At 40.4% G+C, this 25168-nt stretch overlaps 1 protein-coding gene across 4 annotated transcripts in view; it reads right to left on the bottom strand.

Moving 5' to 3' along the window:
* The window catches only part of PPP3CA (protein phosphatase 3 catalytic subunit alpha), a 320675-nt gene that overhangs the window by 89684 nt on the left and 205823 nt on the right, over positions 1-25168 (bottom strand). For all 4 annotated transcript variants that reach the window (XM_039540970.1, XM_039540969.1, XM_039540972.1 and 1 more), the window contains 2 exons: positions 13388-13512; positions 25-136 (listed from right to left, as the gene is read on the bottom strand). In XM_039540970.1, coding sequence (XP_039396904.1) covers positions 25-136; positions 13388-13512 — 237 coding nt within the window. The remainder of the gene's footprint in view (positions 1-24; positions 137-13387; positions 13513-25168) is intronic.

The raw sequence follows: 25168 nt of genomic DNA, 5'->3' as shown, positions 1-25168 counted from the left end.
GTTGTGAATTTAAAGCACACTTACATTCTTGTTTAAATGTGAAATACTCTGTTAAATGTCTACATTCATGATTCCCACGAAGTAAAAACAGTGTTTTGGGATAAAGGATTTTCAAGGCCCACAAATACAGCACACACTGTAAAACAAAAACAAAAACATGAAAATAGTGACAGTGATTGACAAAGGTATAAAATATTTTAGCCTTGTTTCAAAAGGTATACCCAGCAGTTTATATATTTTATGCAGATTGTTTCCCAAGCTTTAAGGTAGCTTCGTAGAAATTATTAGGCTTCAATGTAGTTTTATAATCTTGCTAAGTGACATTTTCTTTTTACACACATTTGTGTACCACAGCTCCTGAGAATTATTTTCTTGCATGTCCAGGGAAAATGAGACCATTCTATCTTGGAGGGTTGGACAGAAATCTGCCATGGAAACCATTTCACAGGAAAATCTGCATTTCATGACAGAAGTAACAAAATATTGTCCTGGAACAATTTCATAAGCACTAGTGAAAAATCACTGAATTCATAAAATTGAAAAATTTGTATACAAAAAACTTGTAGAGAACACTGGCAGTTCTGCACAAGTCTGGAATCAGTCAGTCAAGCAGAGTTAAGTAACCCATGGTTTGTCTAGCTCCACCCACCATGTGGACAGTGCTGGCAGGTTCTAGATCCTCGGGCAACAAGGTTTGGCAGGCGGCTTTCCATAGTCTGAGGTGAACTCATGCCACAATCTTTAAATTAAGGTGCTCAGCGCCATTGAAAATTAGGCCCTTTTATAACAGTGCATAACCACAGGCACACAGATTTGAAAATGTTAACCCAATTAAGTAATATTTGGGTTTTAATGAGATCAATGTCTGTTGCAGGAGAAAAAGAAAGTGCCTGAATTCAGGTTTTAGCATATACATAAAAAGACTTTGATTTAATCTACCAAATGTATTTATTATACTTTTTTTAAAAACTCTCACTTATACTTTAACAGTATTTGGTCAATGATCTGGGATTTGAGAGAGTTTGTTTTTTGAAGTATTTCAATGTACACTTTGAAACCCTCACGCTTTTAGTGAACCATTTTTGGTGATTCCATTCTCGCTTATAATTTGACATTTCTTGGTCATAAGGAGGAAGGGGATGAGGCCATTGATGATCTTTTTAATCTCTGAATGTTTCAGTTTCTACTTTGTTTCCTCCTATGTTAAAAATGAATTTAACTCTTTCATGCTCTTTGTAAAGACACTATTTATTCTGTAACTATAGTTACATAAAACACAAACACCAAAGTGAATTTTCTCTTGAGTTTAGGGCTAAGTATGCATAAAGGTCTGGAAGTTTGGAGTTTATACACACAAATTTTTCTGCTTCCATTCCGGAGGTTTGGAGCGCAGTAAATAAAAGGAGCAGAGAACGCTAACTACAGAGCCAATAGATCCTGAGAATTCTGGCACAGACCAACTCCCTCAGACTGGAGAGCCTGCATCTACACAGCACACTTCTCAGCTCACCCAGCCTCTTTTCATCCTCCGGACAGTACTACCACCACCACCTTCTTGGGGGTAGGGGAATGGGAAAGGATGTCAAAGTGCAGAGGCAGAACCAGGTAAATTAAGTCGGACATAAATCAGTATTAAATTACCGTGGACATCCTGGAGGGTTATGTGCGTATGGGGAGGCAGAACTCAGCTATCCTAGGGTTCACATCTACCCACACAGAGAGTACCTGTGGGGAGCCTTCTGCAAGTTTCTGCATCTGAAAGGATTCTTTGAGCATTACACTTTTAATGAGGATAGAGGTCTGATCTCAAAGGATCAACATTAATTTTATCTGAATAGCTTGACCACAACCGCATCTTTTGACTTGATCATGTGTTCAGGAGTTCTTGAACCCTTTGATCTCTTTGGTGTGTTACACTGCTTAAATTCCAAAATATCAAGCAGTGCTAAGAAAAGGAGCTGAATGTCACGCACTTCTAGATTACAGTGAGAGAAAGAGATCTAGTGTTTGAAGTTAACCTCAGGCTATGGCTCTTGCCAAGTTATCTTATCTTTTTTTGATACTTCAAAAATTGGGACAAACGCTGCCCAGAGACTTTATTTCATATATGCGATGCTTTGTTAATAAAAAACTAGAGGAGTTGTAAGCCTTCTGGACCTCTTCCATAATCTACTTATACAGTTAGGAGGTTTTTCAATATTTTTTAAACAGGACAAGAAATTTGCAAGATTCAAAAACTAATTAGACACCTACACTCAGAGAGATAACAGAATATTTAGCGTTATAACAGTTAATGCAAAAAGATGAGTTTTGGGAGGGAGATAAACTTGTCTTAAGCCTGGAAGCATAGAGATTTTAGCTATTAAGTAGTAGGGGGAAGACTTCCTTGAGGTGACAGATTATCCCACATTTACCAATGGCGTGGTTTCTTGCATCTTCCTTTGATCCCTCTGGTGCTAGCCAGTCAGACAGAATACTGGACTAGATGACCTCCTGATCTAATGGGGAAAGCCCTTTGTTCCTCTGATACTGTTACGCAATTCAAGTCTAACATTTAAATTATGTTATTTTTAACAAAATTTTACAATAGCTAATAGGTTGGGTTTTTTTAAGGTCCAAGTGTTACTTTTAGAGTTAATCTTCCTCTATATTATTTGCACCCCAAACATTGTAGCACTGTGCTAGTGAATGAGAACAACTACTTGATAAACCTATTTTCGCTGTACAGACAAAATGAAATGCAAACTGAATGGTGAAAAAAAGGGGCCTAATTCTCTACTGCCTTGCACCTGGTGTAATCATTTACGTGTCAGCACAGTGGATCAGCATTCACATGGCACTCCCCATTAGTACCCAGCCCGGAGAAGTTAATGAGGCAACTGGCGGACCAAATTCAGTGAAGATTCCTGGTCATCTGCCACTTGAGGCATGTTGGGCATACACTAAGAAGAACAGTGACTGCTGAGAACATGTAAATACAACCATTCTGATTTCATAACGTTTTCTATCCACTTTGCAGAGCTGTTAATGACTCCAGAAGTTGCAAGGCTGGAGAACTGATTTACACCAGCTGAGGATCTAACCCCAGCTATTTAAAATTCCCTTCAGTGTTAATAGTCCACAGTATTATTAAGGAGACAAAACAGGAATTTTGTTTTTTGTAAACATGATTAAAAACTGAAAGTATTCCTTAACAACAAAAGGATACCCTCCCTCTTGGGGTTTTGCACGAAGAATATGCATTATTCATATTGATTTTCCTCTGTGGTCCTTTATGACAATTTATAGCAGTGACCTCCCAGTCTGGTCACTGCTAATAGATCTCTGAACTACTTTCATATGCTCACAGACTGAGCTTATAAAAAATGGTCAAGTATTTAAAATATAACTCAATAAACTGCATCATGTAGTTTATGCTTAGTGTCTTTCAATTATTTCTATAACAGACGTGCTGAGTTTATAAAAATGAAAAGGTGGCTTTTCTACCTACCAGCTAAAAGTCAAGCTGTTTTTCCCCATCATATGCATCATCATCACTAATAATAAATTCTGCAGTAATGAAGCCAGGGGTTTGCACAAGCTTAAATTTTCACACCACTAGTGATTTTCAGTGCCCAACTTGAGACACCTTAAAAGGGGCTTGATTCAGAGGACAGGTGTGCTTAGCACTTTTGGAAAATCAGGTCACTTTAAGGCATCTCAAGTTAGGTACTAAAGACTACAAAAGCCACTGTTGAAAATGTAGGCTAGCATATTAACATTATGCCCTCAGAGACATTTGGGTAACAGTGTCACAAAATTCTAATTTAGTGTGCTAATTTACTGATGAGCAGCCAGCTCACTCCCTCTTAGCTACGTTGGTTCTACCTTAGCAACTGAAGTAAAAAATCTTTTAGCCAAAGTAGGCAGTTATCATATACATAGTTGCATTTCAGAATCGAAACAGACTTTAATGTCACAACATTTAAACCTGACCTTCCCCTCTTGTAAATGTAATTGTGACAAAGTTATATTTTGTTAGTATAAATTTTTGTTAGTATAAATCATTAAATGGTGAGACTCAGGTTTCCTATCACTGAAATCTGCTAGAGTTATTCTTCTGTTAAAGAGGCCACCTTTCCCCATTGAAGGTTTGTGTTTCTTTCTAAAGACGACATTTTATTCTAATTATAAGCCTGGTGATTTTTCCCTATGCAGGTACCAGGCAGATCTGACCACATTTTATACAAAATCATAGGATTAGAAGGGAATACAAGGGTAATCCAGTCTAAACCCCTGCCAAGATGCCGGATTTGTTGTGTCTAAATATGGTTGATCACAAGGTTTTATTAAAACCTGAGCAGCATCTTTGTCTTCTGAGCATTTCTTTTGTTTTAGTCACTCCTCACCCACCGTGATCCCTCAGAGCCCTATATGCTACAGTGGGGTGGCAGTGTTCCCTCCTGGACAGAATGCAGCACAATGGAAGGACTCTTTCGTTTTGCTCCTTGTTTGCCACTGACTCAGTGTGTGACCTCAGGAAAATTCCTTAATGTTTTTGTGTCTCGGCTAACAAGTCTGTCAAATGTAAATCACAATATTGATTTTCCTCGCAGGCATGCTGTGAAGCTCATTTAATGTTTGCTGAGTGTTTCCAGTTCTCTGGATGAAAGGTGCTCTAGAAATGCAAAGTGTTTATTATTATTATGGTGAAGTGGTCTCACCAAGGTTCTTCTGCATGATATGGCTACATTTAATAAGTAATTTAAATAAAAAATTCATATTTAAAATCTGAAGTTTTGACAGGGTCATCCATCACTAATATCTGTGCAGTCTACTTAACGCCTCTTTTATTCATCAGTTAGATGTTGTGGATTATTCCTAAATCTATCTTTAAGGCTTTGAGAAACATCAGAAAGACCCAGTATTGCCAGTATCAAGCATTCAAAATTCACGAGATGCTGAAAAATCGCAAGCTTGTTTTAATCATCAGGGGGATTTTAAAAAATGGATTATTTTTATTTGCCTTCAGGTTTCTCTAGTGAGGCAAGTTCTTGTTGAGTTGCCTTTTTGTGAATTTCATTCTGTTTTATCTTGTGTCATTTTATATCTGATGCACATGCATCCAGAGGTTACATTAGGCATATTTACAATTTAAAAAGGCAAAAGAGTTGTGTTGCCGCTGTTGTGGAATTTTTAATCTTCCCTTGTGAAATCTACAATGTAAGCCATTCCTCCTCTCCCACTCACTCCCCGGGCCAGAATCAGAGTAGTTTTTATTTTAATGTGTTATTTGAGAAGCATATTTTAGACATTAAGTTTTCTTTTTACCATCTGTTGAATATTCCCAGGCTGCTTTATCATCTTGTTTTGACACTTGCACGCTCCTTTATCACCTCTAGGCTTAGTTACTGAAATGCTTTCTTCTAAGTGGTTTCCCATATGATTTTATTTTAAATGATCATATGCAAAAATACTGTTGCAGTTATTTTCCTTTCTAACTGCTCAGCTCATGCAGTCCCTAGTTCATTCCTTAAAGAGAGACTCTTTTTAAAGCAAAACAAGGGGAGCTAACAAATAACCCAATTCATGTTATGAAATGCTTCACTTAGTTTTTTAAACAAATACTTTAGGAACTTCAATTGGAAGTTAGATTTCAGTCTGAACTTCTCTCTTGAACCAGGCCACCTTTTTATTTTGTAATCCAAATTTTGTGCAATTGGGACCACCTGTTCAGGCTCAATTTGTCCCAGGGACATCTCTGCTTCTGTACATGGATTTGCTTCTGCAAACAGGGGTGGGGGTAATGATGGGGTGGTCAGCTTCCTTCATTACATAATCTCCCTCCCTTTCCTGTGGCCCACAAAGGGCTCTCTGTGTGTTTACAATCTGCTTAGGGGAAAAGGGTAGGAAAAGCAGGCAGGGTATTAGAACTGCACCTGCCCCCAGGGAGATTACCTGGAAATCATAACAGAGCTTCATCTGTACCTTTTCCACTCTGCACATGGGAAGAACCCCTACTCAGAGGCTCTGCTAGCATAACTCCAACAGAGCTGCACTGCCAGGTATTGCAGGGAGTGGTGCGGGCCCCGAGAGATGGTGGAGACCACATGGGGCCTTGGAGAAAGGGAGCAGCCTCTGAGAGTTTTGCGGACACACCTGTGACTAAGTCAGTGGGTGTGGAGAAAGCAAAACTTCCTCCTCCCATTATTGGGGGAGCTCCACAAGGAGATCTTCTTGGAGATGAGCCAGGCTTCATTCCTTGCTTAGGCAAAACTCCCATTTGATGTCAGGCTAATTGAAAGCCTGTTGCTTCTTCATTAATGTACACCGGCGTGGTGATATCACTGTTACCATCCCATGCCCTGGAATTGAGTCTGCTATTGCTCAGCAATACAAAGGACATTGACTTGCCCTGAAATAAAGAGATGTTTCAATCTGGGCTTCTGTGCAATTTGAAAATAGACCATTTTAGATCTAGGATTCTTCACCAAAATTGGTGAAAATAAGGCCCCAGGGAACTAGAATTGTAGGCATGGGGAAAGATCTCTGCAATATGCAGAGGAGAACCTTGGATATTTAAGGTATTTCAAGAACAGCCTTATTCACTCTGCCAAAAAGAATAAAATAAACACTTCACACAAGAAATCTTACCTCTCGGCCCAAAAATATTTATTGAGAACTAAGATGTTTACTTGAGAACAGATTAGAGAATTCAGGCTACTAGGAAAGGTTAAAGGCACTTACTTCCCCCACACGGCACTGGAAAGTGGGTGAGTGAGGGATGTGGGAAATAAATCTTTTTTCAGCATTCAGTTAAAAAAAACAAAACAAAAAGAAACTTATTTATCCAGAACGTACTTAGCAACAGTATTTACTTGTATGTAACTTATTTCTTGGATGCTGTTGATAAATAATTTTTAAAAGGCTGAGTTCACATAAGGATTTAAAATTTCAGATGCTTCTCTAAACCAATTTTGGTCTGGAAGTCAGAGTGGAAATTTCTGAAGATCAGACTCTTCCCCAAGATTTCCAGAACTACTTGGTTCATGCTGGGAATAGCAAGGGCCAGCTTCTTCTGCAATTTCATAGACTGTTTCCAGATGATATACCAGCAAAAGCAGAAGTATATAAATTTATGAACCTCAAATACTCACATTTTGTTTGTTTTGAAGTTTGAAACTATTTTTGTTTTGTCTGAACTGTTTTGCCAAACCTGTCAAAAATGCTTAACATTTCTCTAATAAAATTTGATGAAAGATTTAAGCCTCTATATATTTCTGAGTGAGAGCAAGGATGGGCAAATATAACATTTCATTTAAATAAGTATACAATATTACTGCATTAAATTTTGTGTACATGGTTTCCCCCCTCCCCCAAGAGTTTGGTGAAAAGCACCATATAAATATATATATATATATATAGATATATATAGATGGTATGGCATACGCTACTAGGCATTTGACCTTCTGGATGATTTAAGAGAATTAAGAGTTTTCAGATCGATATCAAAACTTTTGACCTGTTACCTGGCTCTAGTTACTGTTAGTGCAGAGTCACTCACGTCACCACTATTTTTTGGATTTAAAAATACTGGCCTGTGTTATTCATTTGAGTCAGTTTTATTCATGACTGGACTGACTTTGCTTGAAAGTGCAAACTGAGAGTTCCATACTCCACTGCTAAAAACCTGAAACATTCCACAAACACGGAAACATTATGAGTAGTTAGAGTCTAGGAAATTAGTTTACCTAATCAGATGTTCTAATTTGCAGAAGATTGTTATTCTGCGTAAAGAAGCACTGAGGAACAACCAAGGGAAAAGAAAAAATAGATAATTGGTGCAGAAAGTCTCAGTCAGTCACAAGAGGCTATGCCTTGTATCATTCTATCTAGAAAATAAACACGCTCGTTTGTTTCATCCGCCTATGATAACTTGTCTTTTAGGCCTTGATCCTGCAAAATCTTAACTGTGCTTAATTTTGCACATGTGAACAGTCTCATTAACATCAAAAGAAATACCAACATGCCTAAAGTTAAGCATGTGTGTATGTCTTTGGAAGACTGGGGCCTCTAGGCTGCAAACTCTGTGGGGTGGGGACTCAATTTAATATACGTCTTTACAGTAGCTAGCATAATGGGGCTCTAATTTGGTTGAAACCTTTAGGTTCTACTGAAATAGAAGTTTAATAAATAGTTATTATTATTATTACTGTAGGAAGCAGCAACAATTTCACACCTATACAATAAAATAACTCTTATTCTCTGGGCATTTCCTCTCCTAGGTTAGTTTTTAACTCATTATCTCATCCCTGCAAGCTCCATTCACTTCAGAATAACCATTTCCTTTGAAAACATTGCAAGGGCAGAAGATAGGAGGAAAATGTAGAATTTTAATTGTTTATTAATATTTATCCAAGGTGGAAGCCAAACTCAAGCAGCTTAATGGGACCAAGTTGGAGGGCCCAGATAATCTCCATCCAAGAATATTAAAGGAATTGGCACATGAAATTCCAAACAATAGCAAGGATTTTTAATGAATCCATAAACTCAGTGGTGATATCCTATAACTGGAGAATTGCATCTATATTTAAGAAAAAAGTGACCAACAAGTTTTGACCTCAATTGTATGAAAGTTCTTAGAACAAATGTTGAAAGCGAGAGTAGTTAAGGACATAGAAGTAAAGATTAATTGGGACAAAAAACAACATGGTTTCACAAAAGGTATATCATGCCAGACTAACCTGATCTCTTTCTTTGAAAAAATTACTGAAATCCAGGTAGATAAGATCTAGAAAATCAGTTAAGTATTTGGTACAGTCCCACATGGGAAATTATTAGCGAAATTGGAGAAGATGGGATTAATATGAGAACTGAAAAGGTGGGTAAGGAACTGGTTTAAAGGGGAGATTATAAAAGGTCATGATGAAAGGCAAACTATCAGGCTGGAGGGAGGTTACTAGTGGAGCTCCTTAAGGATTGGTTTTAGGATGGATTTTATTTAGTATTTTCATTAATGACCTTGGAACCAAAAAAAGGGAGTGTTCTAATAAGATTTGTGGATGACAAAAGTGGGGAGGTATGGCCAATCTGGAGGAGGACTGGCATATCATACAAGAAGATTTGGACAACCTTGAAAACTGGAGTAATAGAAATGGGATGAAATTTAAAAGGGCAACATCATGCACTTAGGGATTAACAACCAAGGTACCAGTTGGAAGTGACAGAGGAGGAGAAAAACTTCGCTGTACTCGTCGATCACAAGATGATTATGAGCCACCAATCTGATGTGGCCGTTAAAAAGGCTAATCCAATCCTAGGATGCATTAGGTAAGTATTTCCAGTACAGATAGGGAAGCGTTATTACCATTACAAAGGCACTGGTGAGACCTCATCTGGAATACTGTGGGCAACCCTGGTCTCCCATGTGTGAGAAAAAATAATTCAACCTGAACCAAGTTCAGATGTGGCCTACTAGGATGATGAGAGAAATGGAGAACCTACCTTATGAGAGGAAACTTAAGGAGCTTTGTTTGTTTAGCCTAACAAAATGAAGGAGGAGGAAATTGAGTGCTCTCTATTGTTAGATCAGAGGGATAAACACCAGGGAGGGAAAGGAGTTATTTACGTTAAGGGCCAATGTTGGTACAAGAACAAGTGGATATAAACTGGCCATCAATAAGTTTAGGCTTGAAATTACATGAGAGTTTCTAACCATTGAAGGAGTGATGTTCTAGAACAGGCTTCCAAGGGGAGTATCGGGGTCAATAAACCTAAGTTGCTTTAAGACAGAGCTTGATAAGTTTATGGAGGGGATGGTATGATGAGATTGCCTACAATAGTCTATGGCCCGTCCATGACTGCTATTAGCAAATATCTCAAACAGAGGGGTATGGGACGTAGTGGGGGAGGGCTGAGTTACTACGGAGAATTCTTTCTGAGGTGTTTGGTTGGTGTATCTACCACATGCTCAAGGTTTAACTGATCACCATATTTGGGGTCAGGGAGGAATTTGCTCCCAAGTGAGATAGGTAAAACAAAAACAAAAACAAAAACAAAAACCACAGAGTCTCTGCCGTCCTCTGAAGTGTGGGGCACAGGTCACTTGCCAGTTTGAACTACAGTAAATGGTGTATACTCTAACTTGAAGTATTTAAATCATGATTTGAGGACATCAGTAACTCAGCCACAGGGTATTGGTCCTACTCCAGGAATGGGTGGATGTGCCCTGCAATGTGTAGGGGGTCAGAACAGATGATCATGATAGTCTCTTCTGGCCTTACAGTCTATAATATGCCTAGAGATTTTATTGTGCTAAGCAGCATCAACTATATTTTAATCAATTTAGTCTATTTTTGTTTATTCTACATACTCACATTTAATAGATACACAGTGTGCTTTAATCTCTTCCCTTTGCATTTTCAAATTCCTTCCTCCTACCCTACGCAATTTCCAATTCTGTTTGTAATGATAATGGCTTACATTTATATAACACCTTTCATCCAGAAGGATTCTAAATACCTGGCAGCCTACAGATAGGGATAATTTCACCCACCACAGAAACACAGCCAGGTCTGAACTGCAATGTGTCAGTTTCAAACTGCTGTGTGTTGTGCAGTGGAAGGCAGAAAGTGACATGTTTTATTTGTATTTCATTAGTATGTTGGCCCACCTTTTTATTCTATTTGGAAGCTACAAGGCGGCTTAACAGCCCCTTATCTGCACTGTCCAAAATAAAAAGGGGGGTTGGTGGGGGTGGGAGGGCTCAGCAATGATCTGTAGCACAGACAGGCTCAGGCATTTTTACCATCGTGTCATCTAACCTGCTCACACTTGCACTGTGGTAAATGACAGGTCCTAAATTTGCCACAACAGATGCAATTTAAGTCTTCATTACTTAACTGGATCTCTGATCGTGTAACCTACGTCACGTTAGATAGGCTCCACTTTCTATTAAAGCTTACGCCAGGAAAATGATCCTCTTGAGATAAGAGAGCCGATGCTTATCTCGAACCATGTAAGGCAACCAGAGAGTTCTTACATACTGCAGTTTTTCATATCTTTCTAAATTTGCTATAGTAGCTACTGTGGATGCTGTCTCTGGAAGATGGGTCCTGTACACTGCAGTTCATTAGTCTTAGACTGTTCTCTATGCATCCATCCTATCTATACTAGCACTAGCTACTGTTGAAATTCTAGCTATCTAGACTGGTTAATTTGGGGTCTACAAGATAAGACATGACACTCCACGCTGTTTTTTTGTTGCGAAGTTGATCAGGACAGATTCAGAGTGAAGATTGCTGTCTACTGAATAACCAAAGTCACTTCTGGCAAGACCTGTATTTTATCATAGGGCTCCTACCCAATTTGAAAAAATAATCACACTGATGACTTACCTAATAGCCAGGGGCGGCTCCAGGCCCCAGCACGCCAAGCACGTGCTTGGGGCGGCATGCCTGCAGGAGGTCCACTGAAGCCGCGGGACCAGCGAAATGTCTAGAGCCGCCCCTGCTAATAGCACATCCTCATCCTACAACTGGGTGCAGGAGGATGGACCCTTGTATCTGTACAAAGCGCAAGGGTGCAGAGGAACAATTGCAGGGTCAGTGCTCTAGGCTGCCCATTAAAAGGCTTGTAGTTCAGATCTCTCCAAAATTTTATCATAACTTTCTCTCCCCTGTGCTGATTGCCTGACTCCAATGCCTCCCAATCCTCCCTTCCCTTTCTTTGTCTTTCCATTTAGCTAATTCCCCCCACCCACACACCACATTTTACCAAACCTCACCCAAAGGATTTAAATAAACCATTAAAAGTTAAAATAAATCATGGAACTAACATAACCTTTGCAAACCATCACTCTGTTCACTCCACTCGTTTGTTATATCTCTTTGCCAACCCCTTTGTGTCCCGTCTATTCGGATTGTCAGCTATTCCGGGTAGGGATTGTCTTGTATTCTATGTTTGTAAAGCACCTAGCACAAAGATGCCTCATTCTCAGTCGGCCCATAGATACTACCGTAATAAACGTACTAAAACAAAAATAATTTGAAATTCAGATAGGTGAAATTTAGATAAGTGAAAAGAGTGAAATGCATTTTTAAACATGCAGTGCTGGATGGATTGATTTAATTAAACTATTTTAATCATGATTTAAATCAGCAAGCAGGACACCTTGATTTACATCATCAGTTTTAATTTTGTTTTGAAATTTTTAGTTATTTTCCTAAAGAAAGCAGTAAGAATCAACCTTAAATAGTCCTAAAGCATTTTGATTTGCCCAATAAATATAGCCTTTACGCTATATTTTATATTTCTTTTTTGCTAACCATGAGGATACATTACATCTATACACAATTATTTAAGCAATTTTATAGCTTAATATATTTATTCAGATTCTTAATTTTTAAATGTTTTTATTGTGTTAGAAAATGGTGAATGATGCCCTTCTTATTTACTAAATGATTTTTTTTCTTGTGATTTGTGTAAAGCTCCGTTTGGATGCAAATTGGAACTCAAAATGCACAAAACAGCATTTTAATATCTGTTTTATTAGTTAAATAAACTACCTTAAAATGTGCTGGATAAATAAGATAAAATGTTTTTTCAAAACATATTTTACATTTAAAACTAAATAATTAAAAAACCTATCCTGGCCATGACCAAGGCTGGTAGGCACTACAATAATACAAGTAAATAAATAAATAAATAAATAAATACCAACAATAATAAACTGTAGTTGGTAAATTGAACTGGTTATTTCTGGTCACAATGTCTTTCAAAATTTTAGAACTAGTAGATCTCATCCCCTCACATCTACTGTTTATTCATAGAGTTGAACAGAAAAATAAGTATTCCTGCTTTTTTAGCTCCCAATCAGTTTAGTAACTTTGAATGAACTAGTCATTGAACTAATTTATCTGAATAAGCCAATGAAGAAAATATTCCCTCTGCATCTGTGGAAAGGACTACTGCTGTCAAATGCTGGATTAGCGCTTCATCAAATTCTGGTTTAAGGTGTTTAGCTAGTGACTTCCACCAGTTCAGTGGTTTGATTTTTTTTTTTTAAACTTCAGCAGCACACGATTACTCAATTTTTTTAAAATTCAATTTACACTGTTTTAATAGATTATGGTAAATATAGACTTTAACATAGATTGTTATAATTTCAAATGTAATTTTAAATTGATTTTAAAATGTATTTTTTAAACTAATAAAGGACTTTTTATGAAAAAACACTTATTTTTTCCACCCTAATACAGTGACATTTTACGTGAAACAAATTCTGACCCCATGCTTGCCGTTCATAGTGATTTCTATTAAGCTCTCAGACAGCCATGCATTTGTCAGAGTATTATTAAAATCGCATTGCAAGTAGCCTTGTATTCAAAAAGAGAAATAGCAAACTTACTTCAATACTGAAGTACCCTCTGTCCACATAGTCCCCCAAGAAGAGGTACCGTGTGTTGGCAGGAGAACCTCCTACTTCAAACAGCTTCATCAAATCGAAGAATTGTCCATGGATGTCCCCACAAACTAGGAGAAATTAAAATAGCAGTTTGTTACATCATCAGTTCAATTAGTGTTACTAGGTTAAGCACACACAATTTTAAAGTGTTTACCTTAATAATAAAAATGCTGTATTATATTCTATTGTTCATCAGCTATTTTCTGTGTGCCAACTTACAATTATATCTACATTGACATGATTTGTGAGGGTGGGCTGCCGGTCAGCAGAAATTGATGACAAATCCTGAGTAAAAACATCACCATTTTTCACTTTTTCATGCATCTACATCTATTGTACAAAAGGTTACCACATGATTAAGTAGTGCTTTTAGACCGATGTTTTACAAATGACTTGACATGTATTAAAATGTATTTATGCATATTTTATTTTTTTAAAATGCCCATTTCTTGCTATGGCCACTTTGTGCAAAATATATAATATTGATAATTAAAGGACGCATAAAAAATATCCAGAATAAGAAAACATGCTCAACGTATTAGTCCCTTCAAACAGTCTCATTCCCGCCTCCAATTATCACTATGCCAACCTGCCCTGTCCCCAAATCCATGTGAGTATCAGTGGGCCTTGCAGCATGCATGGATGGTCAACAAACAAGGCAGTACAACATAACTGATTGGTTAATTCACACAGAAGTCTCTCACTTCTGTGTTATACATGCATACAGAGTCAAAACAGAAAGAAACATGATAGAAAATAATGTACTACTTCTCTAGGTGCATGTTTCCAAATAATTGGGCACACTTTTGTGTCTAACAAGCAATAAATTCACATAAGCTTTTGCATAAATTTCTGCATAAAGGTCTTACTGTCCTATTGAAAATCATGCCTCAACATTATTTCATGCTGTGAAGAAGCTGAAATCACTTCTCCTTATAGATTCAATAGTACAGCAGCTGTAATAAAGTTCCACCAAATTAAAAACCCCACAACAATGCAAGCATCAATAATATCTCATTGACTCGTCACAGTACAGTGTCAGATATTCTTTACTTTTAGTTACAAGAAACTAGACTCTCTTTTTCGAAGTATATAATAACTTCAGAATGGAGGAAATGTAGTGATCTATATTATTATAGTCTCTGCTCAACAATGGCAAGAGTAGAACTAGGGTTGCCAGATGTCCGGTTTAGGACAACTCCGATCAGCACTGCTGACTGGGCCATTAAAAGTCAGGTCTATGGCGCAGCGGGGCTAAGGTAGACTCCCTAACTGCCCTAGCGCTGCACAAACTCCTGGAAGCGGCCAGCATGTCCAGCTCCTAACTGCAGGGCGGCCAGGGAGGCTCCACATGCTGCCCTTGCCCTGAGTGCCGGCTCCGCACCTCCCATTGGCTCCATCTAGGAGCTGGACATGTAGGCAGCTTCTGGGATCCTCCTGAGGTAAGCACTGCCTGGCCGGAGCTTGCACCCCAAACCTCCTTTGCACCCCAACCTCCTGCCCCAGGTCAGAATCCCCTCCTGTGCCCAAACTCCTGCCCAGAGCCCACACCCCGCATCCCCTCCCACACCCCAGCCCAAGCCCTGAGCCCCTTCTTGCACCCCAAGCCTCTCATCCCCGGTCCCACCCCAGAGCCCACGCCCTCAGCTGGAGCCCGCACTCCCTCCTGCACCACAGCCTCTGCCCCAGCATGGAGCTCCCTCTTGCACCCCAAACCCCTCGTACCTGGCCCCACCTCGGAGTCCGCACCTCCAGCCGAAGCTCTCACCCCATCCCACACCTCAACATTCTGCCCCAGCCCGGTGAAAGTGAGTGGGGGAGGGGGAGCGAGTGACAGAGGGAGGGGTGATGGAGTGAGTGGGGGCAGGGCCTCAGAGAATGGGCAGGGCAGGGCGGGTCCGTGGGGAAGGGGTGGGGCAGAGACAGAGCAAGGGTGTTTGGGTTTGTGCCATTAGAAAGTTGGCAACCCTAAGTAGAGCAAATAATAAAATATAGCAAAGGTGGCGATCATGCATACCTTACTCTCATGAGTACCTATGTGAAGTTAGTGGTACCACTTATGAGTTAGGCCTGCAGGATCAGCTTCTATGCTCTCTTTTCTCCTTTGCTGTGCATTGTTGTACACCATGAAGTCAAGACTGCATAACTACAGTTCTTTTTAAAAAAATGTTTCTTCCATCAAATAGCGTAACTACATAAAAACTAGTGCTCTTTCACCAGTTTTGTATTACACTGTGTAATCTTTTCTTTCCAGGTGACATTTTATTTTCATGAGTTTTGAGATAGGAATCTTCAAGTGTTACTTAAAACACCTTCATCTGAAAGTGATTTCCAGCAAAGGATAATAACTATCATTCTATAACAACGCAAAAATAAAGTTTAAATTTAAATCCTCACACAACATGATGGAAAAGCTGTCTTTGTAAAGTCTTTTTTTTTTAAAAGATGAAGCTGTCATTATCTGCAATAAAGGAAAATTCTGGATCAATTTTATTCATGTAATTGGTTTAGCTAGCAAACTGTTTCAAATGAGCTGTGTTCCTCTGTGTACATATAGTGAGCAGAGAAGATCAGCGAGTCTTAGAACCAGAGCCAGAAAACCTTCTTTTTTCAATTCAGACAGAGAAACTTTTTAGTATTATAAAGCAGTACAATTCTAACAATTAAAATGCATGGTTGAGAGATTCTGAATGTACTTAACTTAGATTTATCACGACCAGTGTCGGCTCCAGCTTTTTTCTCAGTGCTGTGTATTAAAGTAAAGCATGGGTCCTCAGCTAAATAGTTTTTAAAGTAATAATAGTGAACATGAGCTTCTTTTATTAAGAGACATAATGATGCAAGGAGAGTGTTATCCGCCGTCTGAAAAATTGTTTCTTTCATTGAAAATGAAGGTTGACCGAATTAGGGAAATAAGTTAATGCCTTAAACTGTATTACAAACAAGGTTCATAGAAAGCAGGCTTCAGCATACAAATGTGCAATAGCTTTTAAAATCTGTGGAAAATATACCCACTAATTTCATTTTACTTCAGAAAGCACATCTATTGTTAATAAAAAACATTGAATCGTTCTTTAAGCACTGCACCAATTTTCTTAACAAAACTCAAACCTACTGCCAGATTTCTAAATTTTCTGTTCTTCAGCCCCCATTGCAAGTTACCATTCCATACAAATTGCATATTGCAGGAATATTACAGTCTTTGAGTTTTATTAAGCCCCAGTGCTGAGTGCATGAACTTTCAAGGAATATCTTCTGCTGCCACACCAATCCAAAATTATTAAGATGCAGAGTTTTCCAAGCAATTTCCTTGCAGGATCACAAGCAAACATCGCACCACTATTTTTTTTTGTATGAAACACAAATGACATCCATAGGCAGATGGCCACTAAAACACAATTGTACTTTTAACTCCCAATGTATACATTATCTTTAGAAGGCTTCGTAAAACTGTGGTTAAATTTAAATATGTTTATCATTTATATACAGGCAGATATATGTAAATACATATTCTGTCTTTGTGTGAGACAAATTTAAAACACTTTCAAAATGCCTTAGTTCAATCAAGCAGAGTATTTCAAGTCTAAAATCATTCAGACTGCTCACGAAGTAACACACTGTCTTAGAAAAATATTAATCTCTTACTCTTAAGATGGAGCTTTATTTGAACATGTTTGATATGCTAAGTGTATTGCACAACATAGCTCTCTGTGTTTCTGATAGACATACTCTACTTGGCGATATTCATACTGGTTAGCTAACATGATCCCTATAATAAGCTTTCTTTTGCCCTCTTTCTTGTCACTGAACGCAAACCTGGTGAGTTTACACTATCAAGGTGAGGCAACATCAATGGAGAACTGCAATTAAATTTTTTCACTGATGATAAAGAGGGGCCAATTAGGGCAAACAGGTACAGTGATGGAAAGGAAAGCTACCAATGGACTATTTACATTTCAATGCTAATTGATTTTCACTTTCAAGAATAGCTGTGTTGCACCAGAACCTCATGTGAACAGTAATAATTGATAACAAATGCAACACACCTACATGCTCACACACCCTTTGATAAAGTCAAGTTAAGGTTGCAGGCACCTGCTGCCATCAGTAGTTTGAGCACGTTATCTGTTAAGAACATTAAAGTTCAAAACACAGTAAATAACATGCCCACAACCCTCACAAACATCAGGAAACCAGAAAATGCACAAGGAAGATGTATTTTTCAAGCAAGCCACTCAAAACTAACGGACCTGTCTGTAGTGATGCCAGCCTATCATCTTCCCTTTTTCCTGAGGTGTCAAATGTACATTGCAGAACACTATTTTCTATAATTTGTTTCATACAAACATGTTTTTAGTTCTAAGCATGATATGTGGTCATTCTGCCTGGGACTGGTTAAAATTTTACTCTCTTGATCAGCCTGAGTGCTTGTAATGGCCGTCAGTGTTCTCTACAACTCTATGTTGTGGTAAAACCACCTAGATCGAGTTACATTAAAGTGGAGAAAATGGGGTGAAGAAATAGTAGGAAGTAGAAAGGATGCAGTGAAAAGAAAAATAGTGATGGTTCTGCAGACATCAAATCATCTCATGGTTAAGTGGGAGGCAGAACAGGCCCAAGTCTTGCATCTGCAAACACTTCAGATGTTAAGGCCAAAGAGATATCCTTAGTGTTAGTTTTTCAAATGGCCCTATACAATTACTTTATTGCTTATGTCAGCAGAATTTTTACTGTGACTGAAATGCTTTTGATTTAGAGACACACTGCTTCATTCCGTGAAAAGCAATAGAAAAAACAGGGTTTTGGGAAGCAGCCTCTAATTATTGTGAAAGTTACAGGTGGAGGGAAAGACCCACCTCCTACTCTCCAATTTGAATCGTTTAGGACAATGAGAGTTGATATAATGATAACAGCGTGGAGACAAGCGAGCTGTTTTCAGCCTCAAAGTAAGGTTAAGCAGGAGTAGAAAGGGAACTTTTGAGTGCTGTTGTTGCAAAATCTATGGGGGAGAAGATCCTTCTTGAGTATTTGGGGAGGAGGAGAGCATGATGGGAGTAGATATAATTTCCTCTTCGAAAAGTTCCCCTTCCCTGCTACCCAGTGTCAGAGGTGAGAAGTCACTGGCCCCCCACCGCTTCTTCCAGAAGCTGGAAAAGGTAAATAAATAATTATATAGTAAGGGTGACTGGACCTGGCACTAATACTGAGCAGTACCTTACTCCATCAGCAAGCCTACTGATTTCAATGGGATAACTGTTGGAGTAAAGTACTACTTCAGCACAAGGGGAGGAGGGGGAGATTTCTCATTCATATCCCTAGATCTCAAAATACTTTGTAATGGTGGAGCAGTATTATCCTTTACAGATGGGTAAAACCAAGGCACAGGAAAATTAAATGACTTGTCCAAGATCACATAGTGAGTCAGTGGCAGAACAAGCAATATCATTCAGATCTCCTGACTCCCAAACCCATTTCCATTCATTAGAACAGCTGCTCCTCGATGAAGGGGGAAGGGCCTGAAGAGGAGGGAAGAAAAGAAGAAAGCAGAAAACCAAGAAAAAACTTGTCAATTTCTACAAGTTTAGTATAAAATAGGTTTGATCTAAGTTTTGTCGGGTTCAAGTCCAATATTAAACTAAAATTCCGGGACTTTCTTTTGGGGGGGGGAGGGGGAAGGATGAGGAAATGAACTGAGAAACTGAAAACAAAGCCAAAAGGTTTGCAAACAAATTAAGATGAATTTTTCACAGCTCTGAATGCTATACACCTTTCTAAAAATAATTTGTAATACTACATTTTATTCTGGGATTATCTTCTGAGTCATGTTTTAAATTTTAATATAGCCCAGCACATAAAATATATGATTTCATAATTGCAATTATTCAGAGTGTTACATCTTTTCTAGTAACATGAGAGAAAAAGACATCCATTCATATATTGTTGGATAATATTTTTTCAGAGTCAGCTATTTGCAGTTAAAAAGTAATTTGTAGTGTGTCCTTCCCAATTTAATGAGATAATCTGTTTATGGAGCATTTAATTGAACTCTTAATAAAACCAGGTTTCTTCTGATAGTTAATGGGTTTCTGTCAGAAGTAAAAAGTCGAACCACTGTAATTTTAAAACAAAAGTCACAAGTATCTCACACAGCTAGTAATAATTATATTAATGTCTTTCAGTAAATTACCGACTTCTACAGGTTTTTTCATGTGGGTCAAAATGCTGTCTTCATTACTTAGAAGGGCATTTTGTAAATAGTGGCTTTGCTTGCTTTTCTTTCCGCACAGTTTTAGACCACTATTTCATTCATACATTTATTGTTACCTCCTAGGCAGCCGTAGTTTCCAGGATCATGTGCATGATGAATATTGGCATGTAGAGAAATAGGTTTTTGGATGCTAAAAGTTGATAAGTGCAAAAGCCGGATGGCTGTAAAAGGTAATTTTTTTATGTGGATAATATTTGATGTCACTGTTTCCTCATGTTATACCACATGCAGACTTGCTCTGTGGCTCCGGACTCCTCCTCCCACCCCTTTAAAAAAACCCAAAAACAATCAGAACTTACTTCAAAACAAAAAGCATCTTTTCTCATTCTGCTCCTTGCTCATTAACAAAGTAACTTGCCTGAATGTGGGAAAACAGAGTATTTATTTGGCACATAATTATGTATGCATAAAACTGTCCTTAGACCAGCTACAAACTGATTCATTCCAAGTCCTCTTTGGGTATATTCTTCCTCTTCAATTTCCTCTGCTGACAAAAGATGCTTATGTAGTGTCTTTAGTAGGGGATAAAGTTCAAATGCTGATTGTTTAAAACTGAGGCCTGGTCTACACTATGATTTTAGGTCGAATTTAGCAGCATTACCTCAATTTAAGCCTGGACCCAGCCACATGATGAAGCCTTTTTTTTTTTTTTTTTTTAAACTTAAAGGGCTCTTTAAATCGATTTCTTTACTCCACCTCCAATGAGGGGATTAGTGCTGAAATCAGCCTTGCCGGGTCGAATTTCGGGTAGTGTGGACGCAATTTGACAGTATTGACCTCGGGGAACTATCCCAGAGTGCTCCATTGTGACCGCTCTGGACAGCGCTCTCAACTCAGATGCACTGGCCAAGTAGACAGGAAAAGGCCCACGAACTTTTGAATCTCATTTTCTGTTTGGTCAGCATGGCAAGGTACAGGTGAGTGCAGATCTCATCAGCAGAGGTGACCATGATGGAGTCCCAGGATCGCAAAAGAGCTCTAGCATGGACCGAACGGGAGGTACGGGATCTGCTCACCATATGGGGAGACGAATCCATGCTAGCTGAACTCCGTTCCAGTAAATGAAATGCCCAAAATTAGAAAGTCTCAAAGGGCATGAAGGACAGAGGCCATAACAGGGACGCAAAGCAGTGCCGCATGAAATTTAAGGAGCTAAGGCAAGCCTACCAAAAAACCAGAGAGGCAAACGGCCACTCCAGACCAGAGCCCCGAACATGCCGCTTCTATTATGATCTGCATGTCATGCTAGGGGCTGCAGCCACCACTACCCCAACCCTGTGCTTTGACTCCATCAATGGAGAATCACGCAACACGGAAGAGGGTTTTGGGGACGAGGAAGATGATGATGAAGAGATTGAAGATAGCTCACAGCAAGGAAGTGGAGAAACCGGTTTCCCCAACAGCCAAGATATGTCCCTCACCCTGGACCTGGAGCCAATAACCCCTGGATCCACCCAAGGCGTGCTCCCGGACCCTGAAGGCGGAGAAGGGACCTCTGGTGAGTGTACCTTTGTAAATATTACACATGGTTTAAAAGCAAGCGTGTTTAATGATTAATTTGCCCTGGCATTCGCAGCCAGTACAGCTACTGGAAAAGTCTGTTAATGTGTATGGGGATGGAGCGGAAATCCTCCAGGGACATCTCCATAAAGCTCTCCTGGATGTACTCTCAAAGCCTTTGCAAAAGGTTTCTGGGGAGGGCAGCCTTATTCCGTCTGCCATGGTAGGACACTTTACCACGCCAGGCCAGTAGCATGTAGTTGGGAATCATTGCATAACAAAGCATGGCAGCGTATGGTCCTGGTGTTTGCTGGCATTCAAACAATATCTGTTCTTTATCTCGCTGTGTAATCCTCAGGAGAGTGACGTAATTCATGGTCACCTGGTTGAAATAGGGTACTTTTATTAATGGGACATTCAGAGGTGCCCGTTCCTGCTCGGCTGTTTGGCTGTGGCTGAACAGAAATGTTCCCCACTGTTAGCCATGCGGTCGGGGGGAGAGGTGAAGCGTGAGTGATCTCTCACACCAAACCAGCAGGCCCTCAATACAAGAGGCAAAATGCGATCTTGTAATGAAAGCACGTGCTGTGTAATGTGAACAGCAAGGTTTAACGTGAAAGAGCGTACCCATTTTTCTCTAAAATGTGTCTTTTTAACTACCATTCTCCCTTTTCCTCCACCAGCTACAAATGTTTCTCCTTCGCAGAGGCTAGCAAAGATTAGAAGATGAAAAAATGCACTCAGGATGCAATGTTCTCTGAGCTCCTGCTGTCCTCCCACATTGACAGAGCACAGCAGAATGCATGGAGGCAGACAACGTCAGAGTGCAGGAAAGCACAACATGAACGCGAGGAGAGGTGGCAGGCTGAAGATGATAGGTGGTGTCAGCTTGCTGACAGAAGGCAAGAGTCAATGCTCAGGCTGCTGGAAGGTCAAACTCATATGCTCCAGCATATGGTTGAGCTGCAGGAAAGGCAGCAGGAGCACAGACCACTGCTACAGCCCCTGTGTAACCAACAGCCCTCCTCCCCAAGTTCCATAGCCTCCTCACCCAGACACCCAAGAACGCAGTGGGGGGAGACCTCCGGCCACCCAGCCACTCCATCCCAGAGGATTGCCCAAGCAACAGAAGGCTGGCCTTCAATAAGTTTTAAAGTGCAGTGTGGCCTTGTCCTTCCCTTCTCCCCCACTCCTCCCGGGCTACCTTGGCAGTTATCCCCCTATTTGTGTGATGAATTAATAAAGAATGCATGAATGTGAAGCAACAACGACTTTATTGCCTCTGCAAGTGGTGATCGAAGGAGGGAGGGGAGGGTGGTTAGCTTACAGGGAAGAAGAGTGAACCGGAGGGAGGGGGGACTCATCAAGGAGAAACAAAAAGAACTTTCACACTGTAGCCTGGCTAGTCATGAAACTGGTTTTCAAAGCGTCTCTGATGCGCACCATGCCCTCCTGCACTCTTCTAACCGCCCTGGTGTCTGGCTGCACATAATCAGCGGCCAGGCGATTTGCCTCAACCTCCCACCCCACCGTAAACGGGGGAAAGCATGTCACAAAGTTCCAAAAAAGTGCCCTTACGCATGCGAAAGTTTCACAGCCACTGGGAATCGTCCCAGACCTGCAACACTATGCGGTCCCACCAGTCTGTGCTTGTTTCCCGGGCCCAGAATCGGCGTTCCACAGCATGAACCTGCCCCATTAACACCATGATGTGCACATTGCCAGGGCCCGTACTTTGTAAGAAGTCTATGTCCATGTCCTCATCACTCTCGTCACCATGCTGCCATCGCCTCCTCGCCTGGTTTTGCTTTGTCAGGTTCTGGTTCTGCATATACTCCAGGATAATGCGCATGGTGTTTACAGTGCTCATAACTGCCGTGGTGATCTCAGCGGGCTCCATGATCCCAGTGCTATGGCTTCTGGGCTGAAAACAGGCGCAAAACGATTGTTTGCTCTGACAGAGAGAGGGGCAACTGATGACACGGCTTACAGGGAATTAAAGTCCACAAAGAGGGTGGCTTTGCATCAAGGAGAAACACAAACAACTGTCACACAGAATGGTCCCCTCAAGGATTGAACTCAAAACCCTGGGTTTAGCAGGCCGTTGATTTCACGGAGGGAGGGAGGAAGCAAATGAATACAAAAGAAATCGAGTCTATTTCTTGTTTTGATCCACTCCATCTATCTTTTACATCTTTAGGGTGGCAACAAATGGTGCAGTAGGACTACTAGCCATCGTCATCTCCTGGGTGCTCGGCAGAAGATGGGAATGACCTCGCTGAGTCACTCCCATGTCTGCACAGGTGCCCCTGACTGACCTCATCAAAGTCGGTTAAAAGAGCACCCAGGAATAAGATGACGATGGCTACTAGTCGTAACGCACCGTCTGCTGCCAAAAGGCAATGAGCTGCTGCTGTGTAGCAATGCAGTCCCACGTCTGCCAGCACCCAGGAGACTTACGGTGACAGTCAGCTGTGCGGGCTCCATGCTTGCTGTGGTATGGCGTCTGCTCAGGTAACCCAGGAAAAAAGGTGCAAAACGATTGTCTGCCGTTGCTTTCCCCGGGGGGGGGGGAAGGGGAGGACGACGTACCCAGAATCACCCGCGACACTGGTTTTGCCCCATCAGGCATTGGGATCTCAACCCAGAATTCCAATGGGCGGCAGAGACTGCAGGAACTGTGGGATAACTACCCACAGCGCAACGCTCTGGAAGTCGACGCTAGCCTCGGTACAGTGGACACAGTCCGCTGACATAATGCACTTAGGGCATTTTTTGTGGGGACGCACACAATTGACTATATCAAAACGATTTCTGAAAAAACGACTTCTATAAATTTGACCTAATTTCGCAGTGTAGATATACACTCAGTGTTGCTGGTCATTAACCAGTTGATGGGCCTCCAGAGTAAGAGTGGGTAGCCTGTTTTATGGAAAATTTTGTTTTTTCCCATCTTTGTTCCAGAGGAGCTTGAAACGAGGGACAAACAGGATCATAAAATTGTTAAGGATCAATTTTTATTTTCCCAGCAAAGACATATTTCAAGACTATATGTCTGCGGAAAACTGGTTTGGAATATTAGAACCTTCCATTCCTCATTGCTGCTGAGGAGAATTACGGTAGCAAGCCAAGGACAAAAAGCAAGTCCAACTAACAAGTGAAAACACCTTGCTTGTGTGTATTTAAAGGCTAGGAACATTCAAAACTGATGCAATTTGAACTATGGGCCAAATTCAGAAGTGACTTAAATGATCATAGAATCATAGAATCTCAGGGTTGGAAGGGACCTCAGGAGGTCATCTAGTTCAACCCCCTGCTGAAAGCAGGACCAAACCCAACTAAATCATCCCAGCCAGGGCTTTGTCAAGCCTGACCTTAAAAACCTCTAAGGAAGGAGATTCCACTACCTCCCTAGGTAACCCATTCCAGTTCTTCACCACCCTACTAGTGAAAAAGTTTTTCCTAACGTCTAACCTAAACCTCCCCCTCTGCAACTTGAGACCATTACTCCTTGTTCTGTCATCTTCTACCACTGAGAACAGTCTAGATCCATCCTCTTTGGAACCCCCTTTCAGGTAGTTGAAAGCAGCTGTCAAATCCCCCCTCATTCTTCTCTTCTGCAGACTAAACAATCCCAGTTCCCTCAGCCTCTCCTCATAAGTCATGTGCTCCAGCCCCCTAATCATTTTTGTTGCCCTCCGCTGGACTCTCTCCAATTTATCCACATCCTTCTTAAATGATGTTATACATTTTTAAAAACAGGCTTTTGAAGCCATTGAGAACATTGATGGGATTCACCCCAGAAAGGGTTCATGTGACTCAGAAGGGGTTAAGTAAGCTGATAGTCCACACCTGAGGGAGAGCTAGGCTTGATAGGCAAGCACTGACTGAGGGTGGAACCCAGCTAGACAGGAGCAGATGGGGCTGGTATAAGGCCCGGAAGCTAAGGCAGAAGG

The sequence above is a fragment of the Mauremys reevesii genome, linkage group 5 (genome assembly GCF_016161935.1).
Source record: "Mauremys reevesii isolate NIE-2019 linkage group 5, ASM1616193v1, whole genome shotgun sequence".
NCBI lineage: Eukaryota > Metazoa > Chordata > Testudines > Geoemydidae > Mauremys > Mauremys reevesii.
Note: the sequence above shows the minus strand (reverse complement) of the source record. Positions and strands in the feature narration are given on the sequence as shown.